Genomic DNA, 19,920 nt, shown 5'->3' with positions numbered 1-19,920 from the left:
TCTTCGGGCACATGAAGTCCGGTCGCGGCAGCACGGCAAACCCAGGTGGCGGCATCACACTCCCCCGAGTTACGGCGACTGGCCCCTGCACCGATGTAGTGGGTGTTACAGAGACCGCGTGCTGGGTGTACACCAGGTGAGGAGGTGAAGCATAGCCAGGGGTTGTAAGGGTCGTGGTGGTGGTCGTGACCGTTGCATGGGTGACCGCCACGGAGCCAGCGAGATGATAGAGCAGCCCCTGGACATCGGCACGCCCTGCAGGCCGCCAACGATGCCCACACCTGTCCGAGGTCATCCTTCGCGGCAACCGCACTGAGGAGCAAAAGTCGGGTGATTAGAAGGATCCTCTACCAGTTCGCGCGGAAGACGAACGGATAGAGGACCCAGAGTACAACTCTACGTCAGGGTATTCTAGCGCCCTCCTCCACACTCGACACGTCAGGAGAGGAGAAGGACCTAGACACCCCCCCCCGAAGGGGAAGGCGCGGGACGTGGAAGTTGAGCGGGCGGCAGGAAAGAAGACGAAGTGTCCGTCACCAAAGGAGTCGCGGGAGAGCTTTCCGACGACTCCTTTGCAGGCCTTCGCTTCTTCCTGCCCTCATACAAGTCCACTGCGCCTCCGACCAATCAATACACACATCCACAGGGCTCGCTCGGGTGCATTCGCGCCCCCGCCCCGACACCGGACACAAAAAATATGAGGGTCAATCTCCGGGAACGATCTGAACTTCCCGCATTTACGCCCTTCGATACCCGGGCAAACAAGTCTCCGTGGGGTAGCGAGGCGAGGAGATTCCAATCATAATCAATAATTGAAGGCAGCAATTAATATGAAAAAAGAGAATAATTGTACTTACAATAACTCTTTCATACACAATTACAACCAAATACTCAGAAAGCAAACGACGAGAAGCGGGCAGAGAGCGTCGACAACACGTCCATCCACTGCGAGGACCGAAAGCAAAAGTGGTTTGTTTACCTCCCAGTCCGCGCGCAAAAGCGCGCCTGTCGGACAAGCAGTTTGTTAACTACCGAACCCCTTGTTCGAAAGCTTACGACCTATCCAGCTGCGCTAGTACCTTCCTATTGTAAAAGACCGAAGGTTTGTATGCCGTGTCGGAACAAACATTTCTTCAGCAATCAATTCTGTAATTCTGAGACTATGAAGAGCCACAAAAAATATAAATTTTATCATATCATGACAGAACAGAGAAAAAAATAATTATGAGTTTAAAAATTTTTCTAGAACTTAATTAAGAACACATACAAGATCGAGTTCAACAATTTTTGAATTTGGATATTAACAACTTTAAAAAAACAGGTTTTGACATATGAAAACCTAATTTTGGTAGTCAGTGTTGAGTCATCCAGGAATTACCCTTCCATTGTCTACCACACCTCGTGGCCAGGTATTGTGTCATAATGATGAACACTAACACATGATAGAGTATATTTCTCTATTAGAAAGGATTAGTTTATCCAGACCGCCGAGCCAAGTCAAGGTTCTTCTCCAGCTGGTTTTCAGGAATTAATTGTGAAAAAAAAACTATACAGAAATACCCCAATCTTGCGCAATTAGAGTTGCGCAAATTCACAATAGCGTGAACTTTTCATTGGAACCTAACTAATTAACATAAGTGAGTATTTCACACACACGAGCACGAACAATATTTCAATAATAAGTTAATAAAAATAATGTAGTTGCAAAATTTGTATAGGATAGTTATTCTTAAAGAAATAAACCTTTCCAGTTCACTTTAAAGTAAGAACAACTTATCTCTATTTCTCTCTCTATTACCAAATATTATAATAATGACAATAATATACTAAGTGTAATTACAAAATGTGCATACAAAAATTCTCTCTTTTGTCTTTTTAACTCCACAGGAGCTCGAAGTCCAAAGCTGTCAAATATGTCAAGTAATGTGACATGAGGGGAAGTGTTGCCATTAGCGGTCAATGATTCTTCACACACTCCAATATTTTTACTAACCATTTATTTCTTTTTTAAGGTAACTAACTTTAAAATGAAATTACAGTAACCTTAATTTCATTTAAAAGTTAGCTTAATACTTATGTAAAGACAACTCTCTCTCTCTCTCTCTCCTCTCTCTCCTAACGGTCTCCTCTTCCCTCTCTCTCCTTCATCCGTCCTCCTAAGCTCTCTTCCTCTTCTCTCTCATCTCTCTCTCTCTCCTCAAACACGACATTTGTAGTTAGCAGTAGATAATTTTCAATTGGAGATCTTAATTTTTTTTACCTTTACCATCTAGAACTGTATATGAGCTGTTCTAAAACATAGACGTAACTAAGAGTTGTATTAGTCCAAACAAAAAAGCACTGTTTATTCACAAAAAAGATTTTCAGAACAAAGAGAAGAGACAGAATAAAAAAAATTTTAAAAGTGGTTAAGACGTCTAAAAATAGATCGGTTGGTTGGAAGGGGGAAAGAACAGAGAAATATGTTGTACGTATGTAATCTTCACACACTTCTATATTTTTACCACCCATTTATTCCTTTTTTTAGGGGTAATGTATTAAGCTAACTTTTACATGAAATCACAGTCACTTTAATTTCATTTAAAAGTTAATGCTTAAGGAGCATGATTAGGGTCATATTTAGTGTTCAAATTCTAGAAGTAAGCATCTTATTAGTATTTTTAGAGACTATAACACTTACATGAAAATTCCTCTTGCACAAGGGGGTCTGGAACCTAACCTTGCGTAAGTTCGAGGCATTACTGTCATTTTAAATATCAAATTGTTTTTGTATGATAATTCAATGTATATTTTTGTTGGAACAACCAAATTAAGCTGTGAAATGTTAAAATAGGCAGTTATAAGCATTTTTAAAGGGGATTTTTGTATTTCTGTGGATCTGGACCTCTGTGGGAGGTTCTGGAACAAATTCTTTAAAACAATTGTACTTTTCAAAACTAATAATCAGCAATTAAGCGCTGGACATGTTTGCAAAAAACACTGGGTTTCCAACTTTAACTGGAACTTAAAAGTAAGCGCTAACTTGCTACTCTAGATGTTTCCATGATCCTCACTAATGAAAACTGAGAAAAAGTAGTGTTCAGAGCCCTGTGCTGTGTTGAACACACAAAAATAATGGCTTCTTGTTTCCTGCGCGGGTATGTTTGTTGACAATATGGCGGACAGCACATGCACATTAGTAAATTCTTCTTCTAGCAGGTTTTGACGACGGAAACATCTAAAGGCAAGTGCCCTCTTAGCCAGTCCATTATATACTCCATTGTGTAATAGTGTCTATCATTATGGCACAATACCCAGCACGACACCACTAAAAGAGAATTCTTTGATATTAGTGTGGTCACCATGGAAGGATAACTCCTTGAAGAAGAAACAAGCGACTACACTGTCAAAAAGTATGAAATATGCAATATCCCAACAAAATTACATAAAACATTCGATAGGTTGCATACAACAAAATACCAGCCAAAGATGTTGCTGCACATCTGCTCACATATAGTGGGAAGTTACACAAACCAGCACTAATGTTGGGTCTTTTATCTTGCCAAAATAATACCAATACCACTACGAAAAAAATTTCGACTGGTTATCTAAAGACCACATGCACAGCTAAATCTTGTTAGTAATAAGTGAGTTTGGGGACGGCAGGTATGAGAGTTGACTGTCTTTCAAAAGTAACTTCACTTCTTGCAGAACCACATCATGCTAAGCTATGCTTAAAAGAATAGCTTGTTCACATAAGAACTTGAAAATTTTCATCGCAGGAATACATCATCTACCATTCAGTTTTTACCTTGAAAGCATATTCTGGTAAATTAGCCTCTCTAATCTTTGCTTCTAATTCTGCAATTTCATTTGGGTCATCTTCATAGGAGTCTGCATCTTGGGATAAACCTCTCCCTCCTCGAGTCATTTTCGCAATCTTGAAGTCTTTTCTGCTACCTGTATCACCCGTTTCTTTATTCTCCTAGAAATCGAAAGACAACTGATATTAAACTAAATTGAAATTTCAAAAAATTAAAGTGAGCTCAAAATTCTTTTATATTTCACAAAAATTCCTCTTGATATGCAGCTGTATGCACACAATCCTTCAAAACTACTAAAGATTTCTTTGCACACATTTATGATAGTTTATTACTCTACTGTTTCAAACATTAACACTGAAAACTCACCCAAACCTAGTAAATTGGATGTCACAAACTACAGAACTCTGACCACAAATAAAGGCATTTTGAATCTCCATACTTTACCAGAGTTTAGGAAACTTTGATAATACAAATTTTCCCTGATCCTACCCCACAATAACTAAGGAAGCCATTGAATAAGAGAAAATATCATACAATATTACCTTTAGTTTTTGTATGTGACGCAGGAGAAGAGGAAATATAACTTTCAAACGAGTAGCCAGGTCAACAGCATCAAGTACTTGCAGTTTTTCTGGCAATGTTGCTCTCACAAATGATGCAATTAAGTCAGCTAACTGTTGGCTTGACACTTGTTCAACTAAATCCTGAAATTTGTAAATTTGTAAATCATCAATGCAAATAATGCTAAATATGATAAAAATATAATAAAAACTTCTTTATAAGCCATACAGTCAACTCAATTTCCAAACAGGTAAAACTAACAATCACATATCCTCAATCTGTTACCTGCACTATAAATCTTTTCATATTATTAAGATGGCATCTAACTTAGAGATGGCACTAGTCTGTTTCTTCAGGAGATGTGCATAATTCCAGTTTTCCTGCATATCTTAATTCTAGTGAAAAGGTAGATCTCTTAATTTTTCTTTGCCAAATTTTGTTTCTTCTATTCTATTTCCATATACAATCCACATTTTCACAAGTACATGTAACATGCTTATGCACGAAAATTTACACACTTAAGTGCTCAAGTGTGATGTATCAGGACCAATACTCTAAATCAGCCAGTGTGAGAAACAGCTTTAACTATCTTCTTTATATCAGCTTATGGCAGTTTCCAATATTGGTGGCAAGTCACCACCAATTCTTCTAATGCAGTAATACAAATATGTTCTTAACCAATTACATCTGAAATTTCCAGTTATAGCACTTTTACCATATAAAATTCTTCAAATTGGATCAAAAATTATTATTTCATACAATTTCCTTGACAAATAATACATCATATTCATATTAAATTTACCTTATTCTTGTTTTATTAAAGTTCTGTTTACACCACTATTCAGACATTGAATTACTTCTTATGTGAAACAGATCTTCATAATCAATAATTTCAGATACTGTAAATGTTGAAGCTGTAACATTTGTGATTGCAACTGCAATATTCAGAATACTATATACACAATTTTCCTTATAAAAATGACAAATTTGTAACTAATTTGTATTTTTCATAACTAACAAACCTGAGGTCTTAACATTAGGATTTACTAGCGATTTTCTTGATATGATAATCTCAGTAAAACATGGATGACATGATGACCATCCACCTTGAAAATTTGGTACACAGACAAATACTTCAAAACTAGCAACACAGTATTTTCATCCATTGACTTACAATGTTTCCCAATAATATATTGTTAAGATTTAAGGAGCCTTTATTGAATTGAACATAGAATTTAGGCTAAAGGCCCAGCACTGGGACCTAAGAAATCATTCAGCGCTGAAATGTAAATTGACAGTAAAAGGTTTGAAAGGTGTAACACCAGGAAAACCTCACTGTTGCATTACGTATCAATTGTCAGGAGAGGGTGGAAAGCAAGATGGAAGAGAGAAAACATGAATGGAGGTACAGTAAAAGGAATGAAAGGGTTGCAGCTAGGGGCTGAAGGGACCCCACAAAGAACCTTGAGTAAGGCCTACAGTGCACTGCATGAGGTGCACAGATGGCACTATCCCCTCAGGGCAAAGAAGTCTCTACTGAAACTCAATGTATATCAAAACATCAAGAACAGAATTCAAGAATTTTTTGCTACCTTGAGTTTAGCAACTGCAGGTACAGACACATCCAAGAGGTCTATCATCATCTTGGCTGCCTCCTTGAATTCTCCAACAAGAGCTTTGAGCTGCATATCATTATCTGCAAATAAACCAATCGATGAAAAACATCTGATACTATATTCAATTTGCTGTGAATTATTATTATGGTAATAACTGTAAAATCAGGAACCCAAATCTAAAATATGTTGTAAATTATTCAAATGGTAATATATTTTAAATTATTCAAATGGTAATATAACTGTAAAATCAAGAACCAATATTTAAAAGATACAATGTTAGTATCTAATTGCAGTACAGAGATATGTTGTACTCCAAAAGGTGCAACTTCCAACAATCCACGTACTATATGACAGTGGAAAAAGAAAAGAAAAAAGAATGAAAAGAGTATAAAAAATAAAAAATGATAAAACATTGTGCAGCAGGCAGTATTTACGAGTAGCAGTTACAACAGTGCAAGTAAATCAGGGCACACACTATCAAACATGTATATCCAGAAAGGCATATACTTGAAGAATGTATGGCTAGGCTGGAAGGACTATCAAACATTTTTAAGGAAAATTTTAAACATACTGAAATTTAATTTGTACACCACCTGCAGTCTGTAGAAGTGTATGTTTGAACATGTTTTTGATAGTCTGTGACCTGCCTAACGTGTGTACCTGAACACAGGTGCCCCCCCCCTCTCTCTCTCTCTCTCTCTCTCTCTCTCTCTCTCTCTCTATTATCATTATTATTATTATTAATATTTAATCTTATACATATCAATATCTGAAAATATTAATAAACATTTACATGTAGTACCAGTAATATTCTCTCATCTCAGTGAGAGAGAGAGAGAGAGAGAGAGAGAGAGAGAGAGAGAGAGAGAGAGAGAGAGAGAGAGAGAGAATTATTGTTGTTTATTGTTCAATGTTATTTAATTTACACATAAAAACTTGAAAACCTCTAAATTAAAAAAAAAAATAAACAAACACTTTTACAAGTTTCTCAAAGATTCACAAATGTTTATGTGTCTGTAAAAAACACTCGTGTACGTTTATGATGATGAGTTACGTTCCAATGAAAAATTTATGCTATTGTGAATTTGCGCAACTCGAGTCATGTAAAATTGAGGTATTACGGTAATATGTGACCTAGAACTTCCACATCAAATGGTGTCGAAAATTCTGTTAAGCGCTTATCCTTCAACGAACTCAACCGTAATCAAGAAGCAAAGGCAAGGGCCAAACCATGAAATGGAACAGTTATTAATGGTGTGGAGAAGACTAGATTAAAAAACAAATACCATTACATCTTATTGCCATCCAGGCAAAGGATATAAGTCTGTTTCAGACCCTTAAGGAACAGGCAGGTGATGAATGTCAACAAGAATTCATCACAAATATTGGATGGTTCCAAAGACAATTCAGTTTGCATATTCTTCAGGTAACAAGAGAAGCAGCATGAACAGACGAAGAGGCAGCGAGAAAGTTCTTTGACAGTTTTGACGACTTCATAAAATAAAATGGATAAAAGACTATAACACATGTGCTCCACATGAAACGCATGCATCAAAAAGAAAGTTTGGTAACACTATGACGAAACCAAAAGTGGTTTAGATAAAACTAAGATCAGTAATGGTCAAGTACTTCTCAACCACTTTTAAAAAATCTTTATTCTGTCTCTTTATCTTTGTTCTGAAATTCCTTTTCATGAACAAACAGTGCTTTTAACTTGGACTAATACAACTCTTAGTTACGTTGCTTATTAAGAGAGAGAGAGAGAGAGAGAGAGAGAGAGAGAGAGAGAGAGAGAGAGAGAGAGAGAGAGTACTAAGTTAACTTTTAAAAGAAATTAAAGTGACTGTAATCTCATTTAAAAGTTAGCCTAATACATTACCTTTAAAAAAGAAATAAATGGTTGGTAAAAATATAGGAGTGTGTGAAGATTACATACATATGGAGAGAGAGAGAGAGAGAGAGAGAGAATCATTGACCGCTTATCTGACAACACTCTCCCTTCTGTCACATTACTTGACATATTTGACAGCTATGGACTTCGAGTTTCTGGTGGAGTTGAAAAGATGAATGAAGAATTCTTTATATGCATAATTTTGTCATTACAGTTATATTATTATCATTATTATTTTTTGAAAATATTAATAACATATAGTAGATCTAATAACCATATACTGATATAATTTGGGTCCAAACATTACTGTTTACTGATATAATTTGGGTCCAAACATTACTAAGTATGTAGCTAACAAGACCACCAAGCAGTGAGTTGGCAGGTGCCTGAAGTGCCAAGCAGCATGGAAAGAGCAGGCGACTCACTAGAAGATTGTTGGATGGGTGAATGTAGAGGGTTCTTACATGACATCATCATAGTAGTAAATGAATCAACCACCTTGCATTTCAAAAAACAATCCAAAAGAAACAAAAGCTTCAACTTGAGATAAAAACTTGCTGAGGTGAGCCATCTCTTAACACTGGAATGTGTTGAAGGCCACTGGGTACAAATTGGTATGGTTCTCATAAGGTGAGGAATACAAGGCAGTAGAGGGGGAGTGAGTAAGAGGGGTAGGATTAACATCAGAAACACAACCAACAAACTATATTTGAAGCAGATGAACTACTTTGGTAATGATGCACAGTTCACTAATTACCAAAGTAACTGGACCATGCCTAAAAATCCTACGTAACTTTTCAATATCATACACATTCCTATCTCTCTCACCAGATGAGGATAGTGTAAGTTTGCCAACAAGAGCACTTAACTATACTGGATTACTCGTCCTGAGAACTGTTCGATTTCCAGATGGCAGGTGGTTCAAAGAGATGGCGAAGGGCACAGACATCTGTCCCAAGAAACACCTCAGTTTCCTGGCACAGGTGAAAACCTACTGTTGCAGGTAGTCCATACAGTGGGCAACAAACAGACAAAGGTCCAAAACCTTCTCTCTTGGGGATACCAACAATGGTCATGCACTATGAGGGAACTGCAATTCTTACCCATAATATAATTGGACAAGTGTTCAACTGACATTTCACAATATCATCTCCATGTTTACCTATCCATTTCTGCTTAACCACATAGGAAGCATTAGACGTAGTCAAAGGAGTTAGAGAGAAATTAGATTTAACAGGCATAGGAGGACAGGGAGAAGAAGCAGCACCAGAGTAAGAATGAATAAATAAGACTCAAGGTCAGATCTAACTAATTTTCTACATAATCTATCAGTCTCACATTCTTTGATACTTTATAATATAAATTTTATCATTAGACCACCCCTTACATTCTTCACGTCGAGAAGAAAAACCATACTTATTCCTCAACAGGTAACGCACACCATTTGACCATCACGCCCAATGGCATTGTTAAAAAAAAACCTACACAACCTATCTATCTTTGCTTGCTCATGATGATATAATGCAAAACAAAAAACAAGCATAATACAGGAAGAGATCTGCCAAGATAAAGCCAAAATTAGAAGAGCCAATTCACAAAAATTGCAAAATACAGTTAAACCTTGGTTTTCATACGCCTCTCGTCGTATTTCGGTTTTCGTAGATTTTTTCTACAAAATTGTCTTGGTTATCATACTTTTCCTCGGTTTTCATACACCCAAAATGCTCCATCCGGACCCCAGCGTGTGACCAGGCCTAGTATGGAGCACCAAAACAAAGCATCCCTTCTTCTTTCATGACCCATTCTGCTTTTGTGTTCGTTGTTTTTTTTGCTTTTATATTAGAGTGCTTTTATATTAGAGCGCAACTGCTAAATAAGCCATCATGGGCCCAAAGAAAGCTCCAAGTGTTAGCCCTTGTGTAAAATTTAAGAAAGAACTATGTAGCAAAGTGCTGGAGGAATTTGCATGCCGCTCTCGGTGAGAAAATGCCTACAGGCGCTGCTGTTAGTGAATTCAAGCCAGCAGAGGCTGTTTTGAAAATTTAGAAAAGCGAATGGGTTTTTCTTTAAATTTAAGCAATTTTAAAGAAATGCCAGAAACAATTGTCTCTGGATAGTTTTGTTTTTTTTTTTTTGTGAGCAGGGGTCCAGTAACTCTCAAGCTGGTCCTAATTGCCAGTAAAAAATGAATGGGAAGTAACCTTAGGACGTGCCAGTAAAAAATGAAGAGAATCACCCCTGGGGATGGTTCCTTGATCCTGTAAGTACTTCTGGAGGGAGATTCCCCTTCCAAACAATCAATAACCTCTCCTCCCCCCTTTCCCCTCCTCTCTGTCTTCCATAGATGACAGGTGTTTTCCATAAAGGTAAGAGTGATGTTAAATGTTGCTTTATTCATTTCATTGGTCATCTACGTTTATTTCTCATTGTTTTCTGTATGTAAACTGTTTATTCCCTTATAAATATTTTTGGGGGTCTGGAACACATTGAGGCCACCGCAGCCAAAATAGAGTTAGCAGTACAACATTTTTCCCCAAGAGCTACTCTACCCATCAGTACTTCATATGTAACCTTAGGCTTGAATCATTATGATCTAATATGCCATTGAACATAAGTACTTTTCCACCCTTATGCGACGTAGAAACTTCTGCCAAGAAACTCGCTTGCACAAGAGCGCTTCTCCACTGTCCCTTTAAATCTGGGGTGATGCGTTCCAGGGGCATGGGGGAGTGAGCATTCATTGTCTCTCTCTACCTATCTCCCGCTGAGTCTCAGCAACCAGTGAAAACACTCTTGGACTGGGTTCGCCTTTCTATTGGCTAATTTGGCTTGACGCTCCTTTTATCTTGTATGACAGGACACAGAGACTTCATCCCGTTCTTTCTATTCGTCCCAACCTTTCTATTCTATCATGCTTTGTTATTTTTTTCACTTTTTACAAGTATTTTCGTAGTAATTAAATATTTTGTTTACTAAGGCTGATAGAGTTAATAATAACGATCAACAAAAGATTGTTATTAGAGAAGGTGAATCTATAAATAACGACACAATTGTAGTTATTGCTGAGCTGGGAAAATAATTATCGCTAAAATCGCTAAAAAATTATGTAATGAAGGCAAGGCTTATACTTGCTGATAGACTCTTAATTTTAAGAAGTATAAGCATGTAAAATTGGACCTGCTTGTGCTGTTGGGTGTTTTGAAAAGGCTACTACATCCATGATATAGGCATTGTTTAAAGACTATTGGGGCATGGGAGACAATGGCCAGAAGTCATATTTACAGAAATAAATGGTTTCGGTGCCAATAAAACGTCGCAGGATACCTACTGAGGAAAGTTCAAGTACACAAACGAATTACTAATTAAGAAAGTTCTATTTTACTTACTCATTTCTTAATCTTATTTCTCTTTTCCATGTTTATATCAACTTTACTTTTTTTTATTCACATTTAGTGCATGAACACATTAAAAAGCTGCCAACCAGGACATCTCATTCTCCCGCAAAATCTTGTAGCCTCATGTGCTACATGCAATCAAATCTTTGTGAAGCTGTATGTGTATGTGAAGTTTATCAAAGATGAACATCCAAATGTAAAAATTTTCTTTTAATTATTATAGTAACGTGTTTAGGACCGAGTTTAATGTTGGTTTTATGACTTCAGTTGTTGATACATGCAATACCTTTGATTTATTGACAACAAATATTAAAAAATATAAATAAAATGAGTTGTGAAAAGGCTCAGTTTGATGAAATGCAACGCAAATTGGATGTGCAAAATAAAGTGCTTGCAACACAAGCTAGAGCTGCACTTGATAGCTTTAGTAGTTCAGACAGTGATGATCTTAAGGATGTTGTTTCGATCTGTAACAAACATTGCCGACACCCAAGCGGAGCACTAGTGTTGCTTATTATATAAGAAAACTATGGATGCACAACTTACTGAGATAATGACTTGCGTTAACCATGACACCGAGGATACTCATGTTGACAAGCAGACAAAGACACTGCTTTTTTTTTGAGAACTGTGCTGTAGTGTCAATAACTAAGATATGGTCAAAGAATTAAATTAAACCGCAACTATCGAAATAATCAAGAAAAATAGCAAGCCTGCGCACTGTACTTTTACCTTACATTTTATGCTATAGCTTAAGTATAACATATAATAATGCCATAATGTTTGGAAATATGGTATGGGGATAAATATTCTTTAAAATGATGAAAACATATGGTTGGTTTGATCAATATTGATGTTTGATTATAACAACATGATATTGTTTATGTTACAATAAGTTTCATACATACTTACCTGGCAGATATATACATAGCTAAGACTCCGTCGTCCCCGACAGAAATTCAAATTTCGCGCCACTCGCTACAGGTAGGTCAGGTGATCTACCGGCCTGCCCTGGGTGGCAGGACTAGGAACCATCCCCGTTTTCTATCATATTTTCTCTCTTCCACCTGTCTCCTGCGGGGAGGCTGGGTGGGCCTTTAATTGTATATATCTGCCAGGTAAGTATGTATGAAACTTTATTGTAACATAACAATATCATTTTCATACAATCAACTTACCTGTCAGATATACATAGCTGAATTGGCACCCTTCGGTGGAGGGTAAGAGACAGCTACTATATGGAATAGACAGGTAAACAACATATGTTGTAGGTATAATAAAACCTTGGTTCCTACCTGATAGGTGGTAGACTTGGTGGGTGTTTGCCCAGTAGTCTGCATCACCTCAAGAAACTTTAGCGAGATATGTGATCTATGGCCAGAGTTCTTGTGGTCTCGCCGATGGGGTCTTACCACTTACTCAGCAGAGCCTAAAAGGACTTTGTCAATGGGTGCTGATCCACTTATATGACAATACACCTTATGAAGGAGCACACAACCAATCCCGACCACCTGATCCTAACCATGTGTTAGAACTAAGGATTGTTACGAGTTATCCCCGACTCGTCACAACAACCGTAACTCAAAAACCACTACGCACACATACATAATTTTTCAAAAAAAAAATTATACTCAACTAATTGGATATGACGAGAATTCTCTGAACAACATAGACGGCCGCCCGTGCGAGCCTGAATCCTCCATTGTTCGAAGAGATTCTCGACCATATCCAAACAGAAGAACAGTATATACATTCTAAGGATTGGTGTCGGCTCCCGTACCCAGAATCGTATCTGCCGATACGATAGGACCTAGAGAAAAGCACTTCTCATACGTCACACGCACGTCTTTCAAGTAATGAGATGCAAATACCGAGTTGCATCTCCAATATGTCGTATCTAATATGTTTTTAAGTGACATATTCTTATAAAACGAGAGAGACGTCGCAACCGCTCGTACTTCATGAGCTTTTACTCTCAGAAGTTGTAATTGTTCGTCCGGACAGACCTTGTGAGCGTCCCGTAATGACGTCCTTACAAAGAACGCTAGAGCGTTCTTTGACATCAGTCTTGTGGGGTCTTTGACCGCGCGCACCAAAGACCTTGTCTAGAGCCTCCCAACTGACGTTTCCTCTGAAGATAGAACTTCAGAGCTCTAACAGGGCATAGAGACCTCTCTGCTTCTCTGCCTACGAGACTAGACATTCCTTTGATTTCGAATGATCTAGGCCAGGGATTCGTGGGATTCTCGTTTTTCGCTAAAAACACGAGTTTTAAACGAGCAAAATCGCCGAGTCTTCCTTGAATCCTACTTTATCCTGCAGAGCTTGTAACTCACTAATTCTTTTTGCCGTTGCTAACGATAAAAGAAATAGGCATTTTCTAGTTACGTCTCTAAATGAGGCCTGATGAGGAGGTTCAAATCTATCCGAAGAACAGATATTGAGGACTACGTCCAAGTTCCAGTTCGGAGGTACTGGCTCTTTAGACTTTGACGTCTCAAAAGATCTTATGAGATCGTGGAGATCTTTGTTATTTGCCAGATCTAAACCTCTGTTTCCTGAATACAGCCGAGAGCATACTCCTGTATCCCTTTATTGTGGATACGGCTAGATGCGATTTTACTCTCAGGAATAGCAAGAAATCAGCAATTTCCGCTATAGAGGTAGAGGAGGAGGACAACTTCTTGGCTCTACACCACCTTCTAAAGACCTCCCACTTCGACTGGTATACTTTCGAAGTGGAGGTTCTGCGAGCTCTCGCGATCGCGCTTGCCACTTCGCGAGAAAAGCCTCTCGCTCTGACAAGTCTTTCGATAGTCGAAAGGCAGTCAGAGCCGAGAGCGGGAGGTTTTGATGGTACCTCTTGAAGTGTGGTTGTTTTGAGAAGATCCGTCCTTCCTGGTAGGGATCTTGGAAAGTCTACGATCCACTCTACCACCTCCGTGAACCATTCCTGGGGGCCGGCAAAAGGGGGGCTATTAAAGTCATCCTCGTCTCTTTTGACGCCACAAACTTTTTCAATACTAACCCCAGGATTTTGAATGGGGGAAAAGCGTACACGTCCACTCGAGACCAGTTTAGCAGGAAGGCGTCTACCATAATTGCTCTTGGGTCTTCCACGACCGAGCAAAACACTGGGAGCCTTTTTGAAATGTATGTTGCGAATAGATCCACGTGAGGAGTTCCCCACAGAGACCAGAGATCGCGACATACTTCCTCGTGCAGAGTCCATTCTGTATGAAGGACCTGGTTCCTCCTGCTGAGCCTGTCCGCCCTCACATTCCTTACTCCCTGTACGAACCTTGTCAGCAGGGAGATGTTCCTGTGAGACGTCCAAAGTTAATAGGTCCCTCGTGAGTTCGTAAAGGAACGAGGAGTGAGTCCCTCCCTGTTTCCGAATGTAGGCAAGTGCGGTGGTGTTGTCCACGTTTACTTGTACTACCTTGTCTCTCACCAGAGGTTCTAGGCTCTTCAAAGCCAGGTGAACGGCGAAGAGCTCTTTGCAATTTATGTGCCAGGACACCTGTGCTGGTTCCCAGGTGCCTGACACTTCCTCCGAGCCTAATGTCGCTCCCCAACCCCCGTCTCCGACGCGTCGGAGAACAACACTAGGTCTGGGTTCTTTGATCTTAGAGAGACCCCTTTGTTCTCTTCCAGAGGCAGCAACCACCACTGTAGGTGTGCCTTTACCTCCACTGGAATGGGGAAAAGCGTCCGACAGTTGTACCGTTTTTTCCAGCTCCAAGACTTCTTGAGGAAGAATTGAAGTGGGACGGATATGAAAGCCTTCCGAGAGGGAAGAATTGTTCCAGCGAGGAAGCGTCCCCAGAAGGCTCAACCATTCCCTCACTGACGTTTGCTGTTTCTCTAAGAAGAGAGAGATTATCCTCAAACCTTTTTCGGTTCTCTCTTGCGAAGGAAAAACTCGAAAACCCCGAGAATCCATCCGAATCCCCAGATAGACTAGGTCTTGTCTGGGGGTCATCTGAGACTTCTCGAGGTTCACAAGCAATCCCAACGCCTTGGTCAAATCTAGAGTTAACTTTAGGTCCTCCAAACACTGTCTCTCCGATCTGGCCCTGATGAGCCAGTCGTCTAGGTACATCGAGACATTCACTCCTTTTGAGATGAAGAAATCTCGCCACATTCCTCATCAGGCTTGTGAAGACCTGAGGAGCTGTGGACAGGCCGAAACACAAGGCTCTGAACTGAAAGATCCTTCCCCCCGTCATGAAACGGAGGTACTTCTTCGATGAAGGGTGGATCGGGACGTGAAAGTAGGCGTCTTGGAGATCTAGAGACACCATCCAATCTCCTTGTCGTAATGACGCTAGGACTGAAGCAGAAGTCTCCATGGAGAACTTCTCCTTCTGAACAAATTTGTTCAGAGCGCTGACGTCTAGTACTGGTCTCCAGCCTCCCGAGGCTTTCGCCACTAGAAAAAGGCGATTGTAAACCCAGGGGAGTTTTGATCCAGTACTAGTTTCTACTGCCACTCTTGTCCCACATTTTTGTTCCACCATTGATCGAAGAGTATCCCTCAGCACAGGATCCTTGTACTTGGCTGATAGTTCCCTTGGTATGGACGTTAGGGGCGGAGTATTCAGGAAAGGGATACGATATCCCCTTCCTTATGATCTTTAGTGAAGACGCGTCTGCGTCTATCAGTGTCCAGGCTTCCACGAATTCCAGGAGCCTGGCACCTACTGGGTGGTTTGGAGGAGAAATGTTCATTTGCCCTTTTTAAAGGGACGAAAGGACGGACCTACCTCTTCTCTCTGGAGCCTTCCTTCTTGCGGGGGTCTGGAGATCGGACCACCTCGAAAGGGCTGCCTAGAAGTGCTAGGTTCTTTCTTGTCCGACACTAAAGCAGGTTTCTTCTTCCTAGCTGACTGCGTCAGAAGATCCTGTGTCGCCTTCTCAGTTAAAGAGTGAGCTACGTCCTTCACTAACTTAGAAGGAAACAAATAGTGCCGAAAGAGGAGCATATAGCAGAGCTGCCCTCTGCGCATGCGAGACTGCCTTTGTTAAGAAGGCGCCATACACTGTCCTTTTCTTCAAAAGACTGCTCCAAATAATGCAGAGACTTCCAAAGATCCATCCTGTACTGCTTTGTTTCGATGCACGACAAAATGCATAACAGGGCTTCAGGTTCGATTCCCTGCGAATCGTGAGCTTTCTTGGACATCACCCCAAGGGACCAATCTAAGAAGTTGAATACTTCCAATACATGAAAAGTCCCTTGAGGAGATGATCCAGTTCCGAAATACTCCAAGTTATGCGGGCAGAATTAAGACTAGGACGCCTTGAAGCGTCAACTAACGTTGAAAAGTCTGCCTCTGTAGTAGAAGGGAGAGCGATACCCATATCCTCCCCCGTCTTGTACCATATGCCTCTTTCCCAGCTAACCTTGCTGGAGGCATGCAAAATACTGTCCTGGTTAAGTCTTTCTTCGACTTCATCCAGCGTCTAAGGCGTGTAAAGCCCGCTTCATCGAGATGGTGGGCTTCATCTTCAGAAAAGACGAAGTCTTCTTCGCCTTCGCACTCGAAAAGAGCGAGCGCGGAGAAGCGGAGAAGGAGGAGCAGCCGGAGTCAACTCGTCTCCAGTATTCCTCCAGAAGCATGGTTGTCAACACCTTATAGTGGACAAGCCCTCTCTTCCAAGATCGTCATCCTCCCGAGTTTCGTTCGAACTCGTGATAATCCTGAGTTTCTGTTCTCCTTTCAGAATGTTCCTCCTTCTGGGGGAGACAAACTCCTGATCGGAGAGGGGCTAAGGGAATGAAAGTCTTTCCTTTTTTTTTTCCCATTCTGATCGACTTGGAAGCCGTCACAACCTGCGGCTTCTCTCGCGCTTTAGAAGACGTCATGTATGACGCTTCCCGCTCTCCGAGCGTCATGTATGACGTCTCTTGTTGACGTTTAGAAGACGCTTCGCGTCCGGAAGACGCTTCGCTTTCTAAGGGCTTCCTACTCGGGCGTCACAATCTTGGACGGAGCGTCACGTCTAAGATCCTCTTGATTTGACGCTTCACTTCTAAAAGACGTCTTCCGAGCAGGTGCAGAGGACGAGACTTCTTAATAGGAAGTGTCACGTCCTTCCGAGCGGGGCGCTAAAACTCCCACAAGAGATGATAGTTGTTCTTGCACCGCCATAATGATCTTCCTTGACGCTTCTCCTACGTCTAGCGCCTGACGCCCTTCGTCATCACTCGGGAAGAAGCATGATGGGGTACTTCCTCATAAGCGTCAGGTGACGTTGACGCCACCTTCGCCTTCTTAATAGCCAGACGGGGCGTCATCCGAGAAGCGCTCCGGGCTAGAATCAATGTCTTGCTTCATATGACGCATTCAGCGGTCTCGATAAGGTCGACTCCTTCCACCCTCGTTTAGGTGAGGGAGAGAGAGAGGACGAGAACACTCGCGAAGGACGCTTTTCCTGTAGCGCCCTTGAGCTGGCTGCATGAAGCAAAGCTAGCTGAAGGGAGCGTCTGACCGTTGGGGATTCCCCACGACCTCCTTAAGGCTTTCGACTTTCCTTCTCCTCTGGGCATGTGAGCTTGGAAGAGGTCTAGGCCTGGGAGCGCCGCAGGGACGATCAAACGCCCCCATCCACAACACTGATAGGGCTCACTTTCACTAAAATTTTCACTATCACTAGCCTTACCTTTCGAGTCCGCCATCTTGGACTTCATGTCTCGAATCGTCGCTTTCAGATTGGCGATTTCCGATGCCGAATCCGAAAAGACACTCTGAGAATGAGATTTATGGGAGATTATTCTCCAGAATAGGGTTAGAATTATCATTTAAAAGGCTCATAGGCCTTGAATTCACACCTTTCAGTCTTCTAACTCTATCCCTCTAATAACTTCTTCAAATAAGAAGTCAAAGTCTTCCATTCTTCTGCATTCAAAACTCTCGCATTCCTTACAAGTGTTAATAGCAGAACACTGCACCCCCCTACATTTACGGCATTACAGTGTGAGGATCAACCGAAGCTTTCGGTATATCCTCACCCTGCAGCCTACATTCACACACATTCTCACACTCACATTAGAATCAGACATCCTGAGAAAAATCCAAAAGAGTTATTCCAAAACAGTCCACAGTAGGCGAATGCCAAAACACGATCCAATACGTCACCAAAAGTCGAAAAAACGTTGATCAAATGTTGAAAAAAGAATCCAAGTCAGGAGGTAATAACAACAATGTTGATACCACCGGCGACAGAGAAAATATGATAGAAAACGGGGATGGTTCCTAGTCCTGCCACCCAGGGCAGGCCGGTAGATCACCTGACCTACCTGTAGCGAGTGGCGCGAAATTTGAATTTCTGTCGGGGACGACGGAGTCTTAGCTATGTATATATCTGACAGGTAAGTTGATTGTATGAAATTTTATTTTTATATTGAACGTTTTTATGTTTTTTGGTGTTTAACATGACTTTTTTTTATATAACATTTTTACATAACATTTATCCTTATATGCTGTGATGTTAATAATTAATAAATGTCCAAAATAAGGATATTCAACGGCAAAAATCATTATGATCAGGTGAAATAACAAGCCGGCACACTACTTAACGTTACATTTTATACTATAGCTTAAGTATAACATAATAATGGCATTATTTTTGGATATAAGATACCCAGATAAATGCCCTTTAAAATGGTCAAGACTAGATTAAAATTGTATGGTTGGTTTTAAAGATTTTGATGTTTGAAAACTTTAAATGCATTTTTCTCAGTTTGTAGAAAACGATGCTTGCGCCCTTGCTCCGCTGGGCCCCTCAATTGTATTTACATTATTCTTATGGGAATTATTGTTTCGGTTTTTGTACGTTTCGGTTTTCGTGGGAGGTTCTGGAATGGATTATGTACGAAAACAGAGGTTACACTGTAACATTAATGTAAACATTCCACATCAGCCAAGCATTATTCTTTTGTTCATTTTGAATGCCAATCACACCTAACAGCCCTAGGTGAAATTCATCCTAAATTTCAAATTTTGTTTAAAAAAAATTATATTCAAGGAACTTCTAAAGGTATTTCTATTATTTTATAAAATCTTAACAACAAACTTACCACCATCATTCGCTAAACTTTTGTTATAATCAATCTGCATAACTGCCCCAACAGGGTAAGGATGTTCTTGGATGATGGATAACAATTTAAATCTACATACTCCAGTAACCAGAAGCGTGTACGATGGACGTGGCCAATTGGTACCAGTCACCTGCACAACCAATGCAGCTGTGCCAATCTCATGGAGCGAGCCAAGTTGAGACTCCTGTAATAATAAAATATTTCATAATACAAAAATTGCCTATTCCCTCTTCCATAAACATACACAGACTGCTAGTATGTACAAATAATCTACGTATATGGACAACAGCAATTTTCAACTCTAATAGTAACTATGTATGCACAAAATGACAAATTTGTAACAAATTTGTATTTTTCATAACTTACAAACCTGAGGTCTTAACATTAGGATAAATACTCAGCGCCAGCTGGAAACCGGTAAAGTTTAAAATAATTGTGTACGCTTGGGACTATTGGTATCTGTGCTTGGTCACAAAGCATGTGGAGCCACACACATACCCCTCATTAACTCGTGACCCCGTTAGTTATTCTTCCAACCCAGGTTAGT

At 40.2% G+C, this 19,920-nt stretch overlaps 2 protein-coding genes across 2 annotated transcripts in view; both read right to left on the bottom strand.

Moving 5' to 3' along the window:
* LOC135211783 (lon protease homolog 2, peroxisomal-like) overlaps positions 1–19,920 on the bottom strand; it is a 118,069-nt gene that overhangs the window by 51,765 nt on the left and 46,384 nt on the right. The window lies entirely within an intron of this gene.
* Positions 1–19,920, bottom strand: part of LOC135212072 (lon protease homolog 2, peroxisomal-like) — a 249,420-nt gene that overhangs the window by 183,345 nt on the left and 46,155 nt on the right. The window contains 4 exon segments of the mRNA XM_064245420.1: positions 3,791–3,964; positions 4,346–4,507; positions 5,957–6,060; positions 19,353–19,557. Coding sequence (XP_064101490.1) covers positions 3,791–3,964; positions 4,346–4,507; positions 5,957–6,060; positions 19,353–19,392 — 480 coding nt within the window. The 5' untranslated portion in view covers positions 19,393–19,557.

The sequence above is a fragment of the Macrobrachium nipponense genome, chromosome 40, assembly GCF_015104395.2.
Source record: "Macrobrachium nipponense isolate FS-2020 chromosome 40, ASM1510439v2, whole genome shotgun sequence".
NCBI classification, from domain to species: Eukaryota; Metazoa; Arthropoda; class Malacostraca; order Decapoda; family Palaemonidae; genus Macrobrachium; species Macrobrachium nipponense.
The sequence above is the reverse complement of the archived record's forward strand: the minus strand, read 5'-3'. Positions and strand labels throughout refer to the sequence as shown.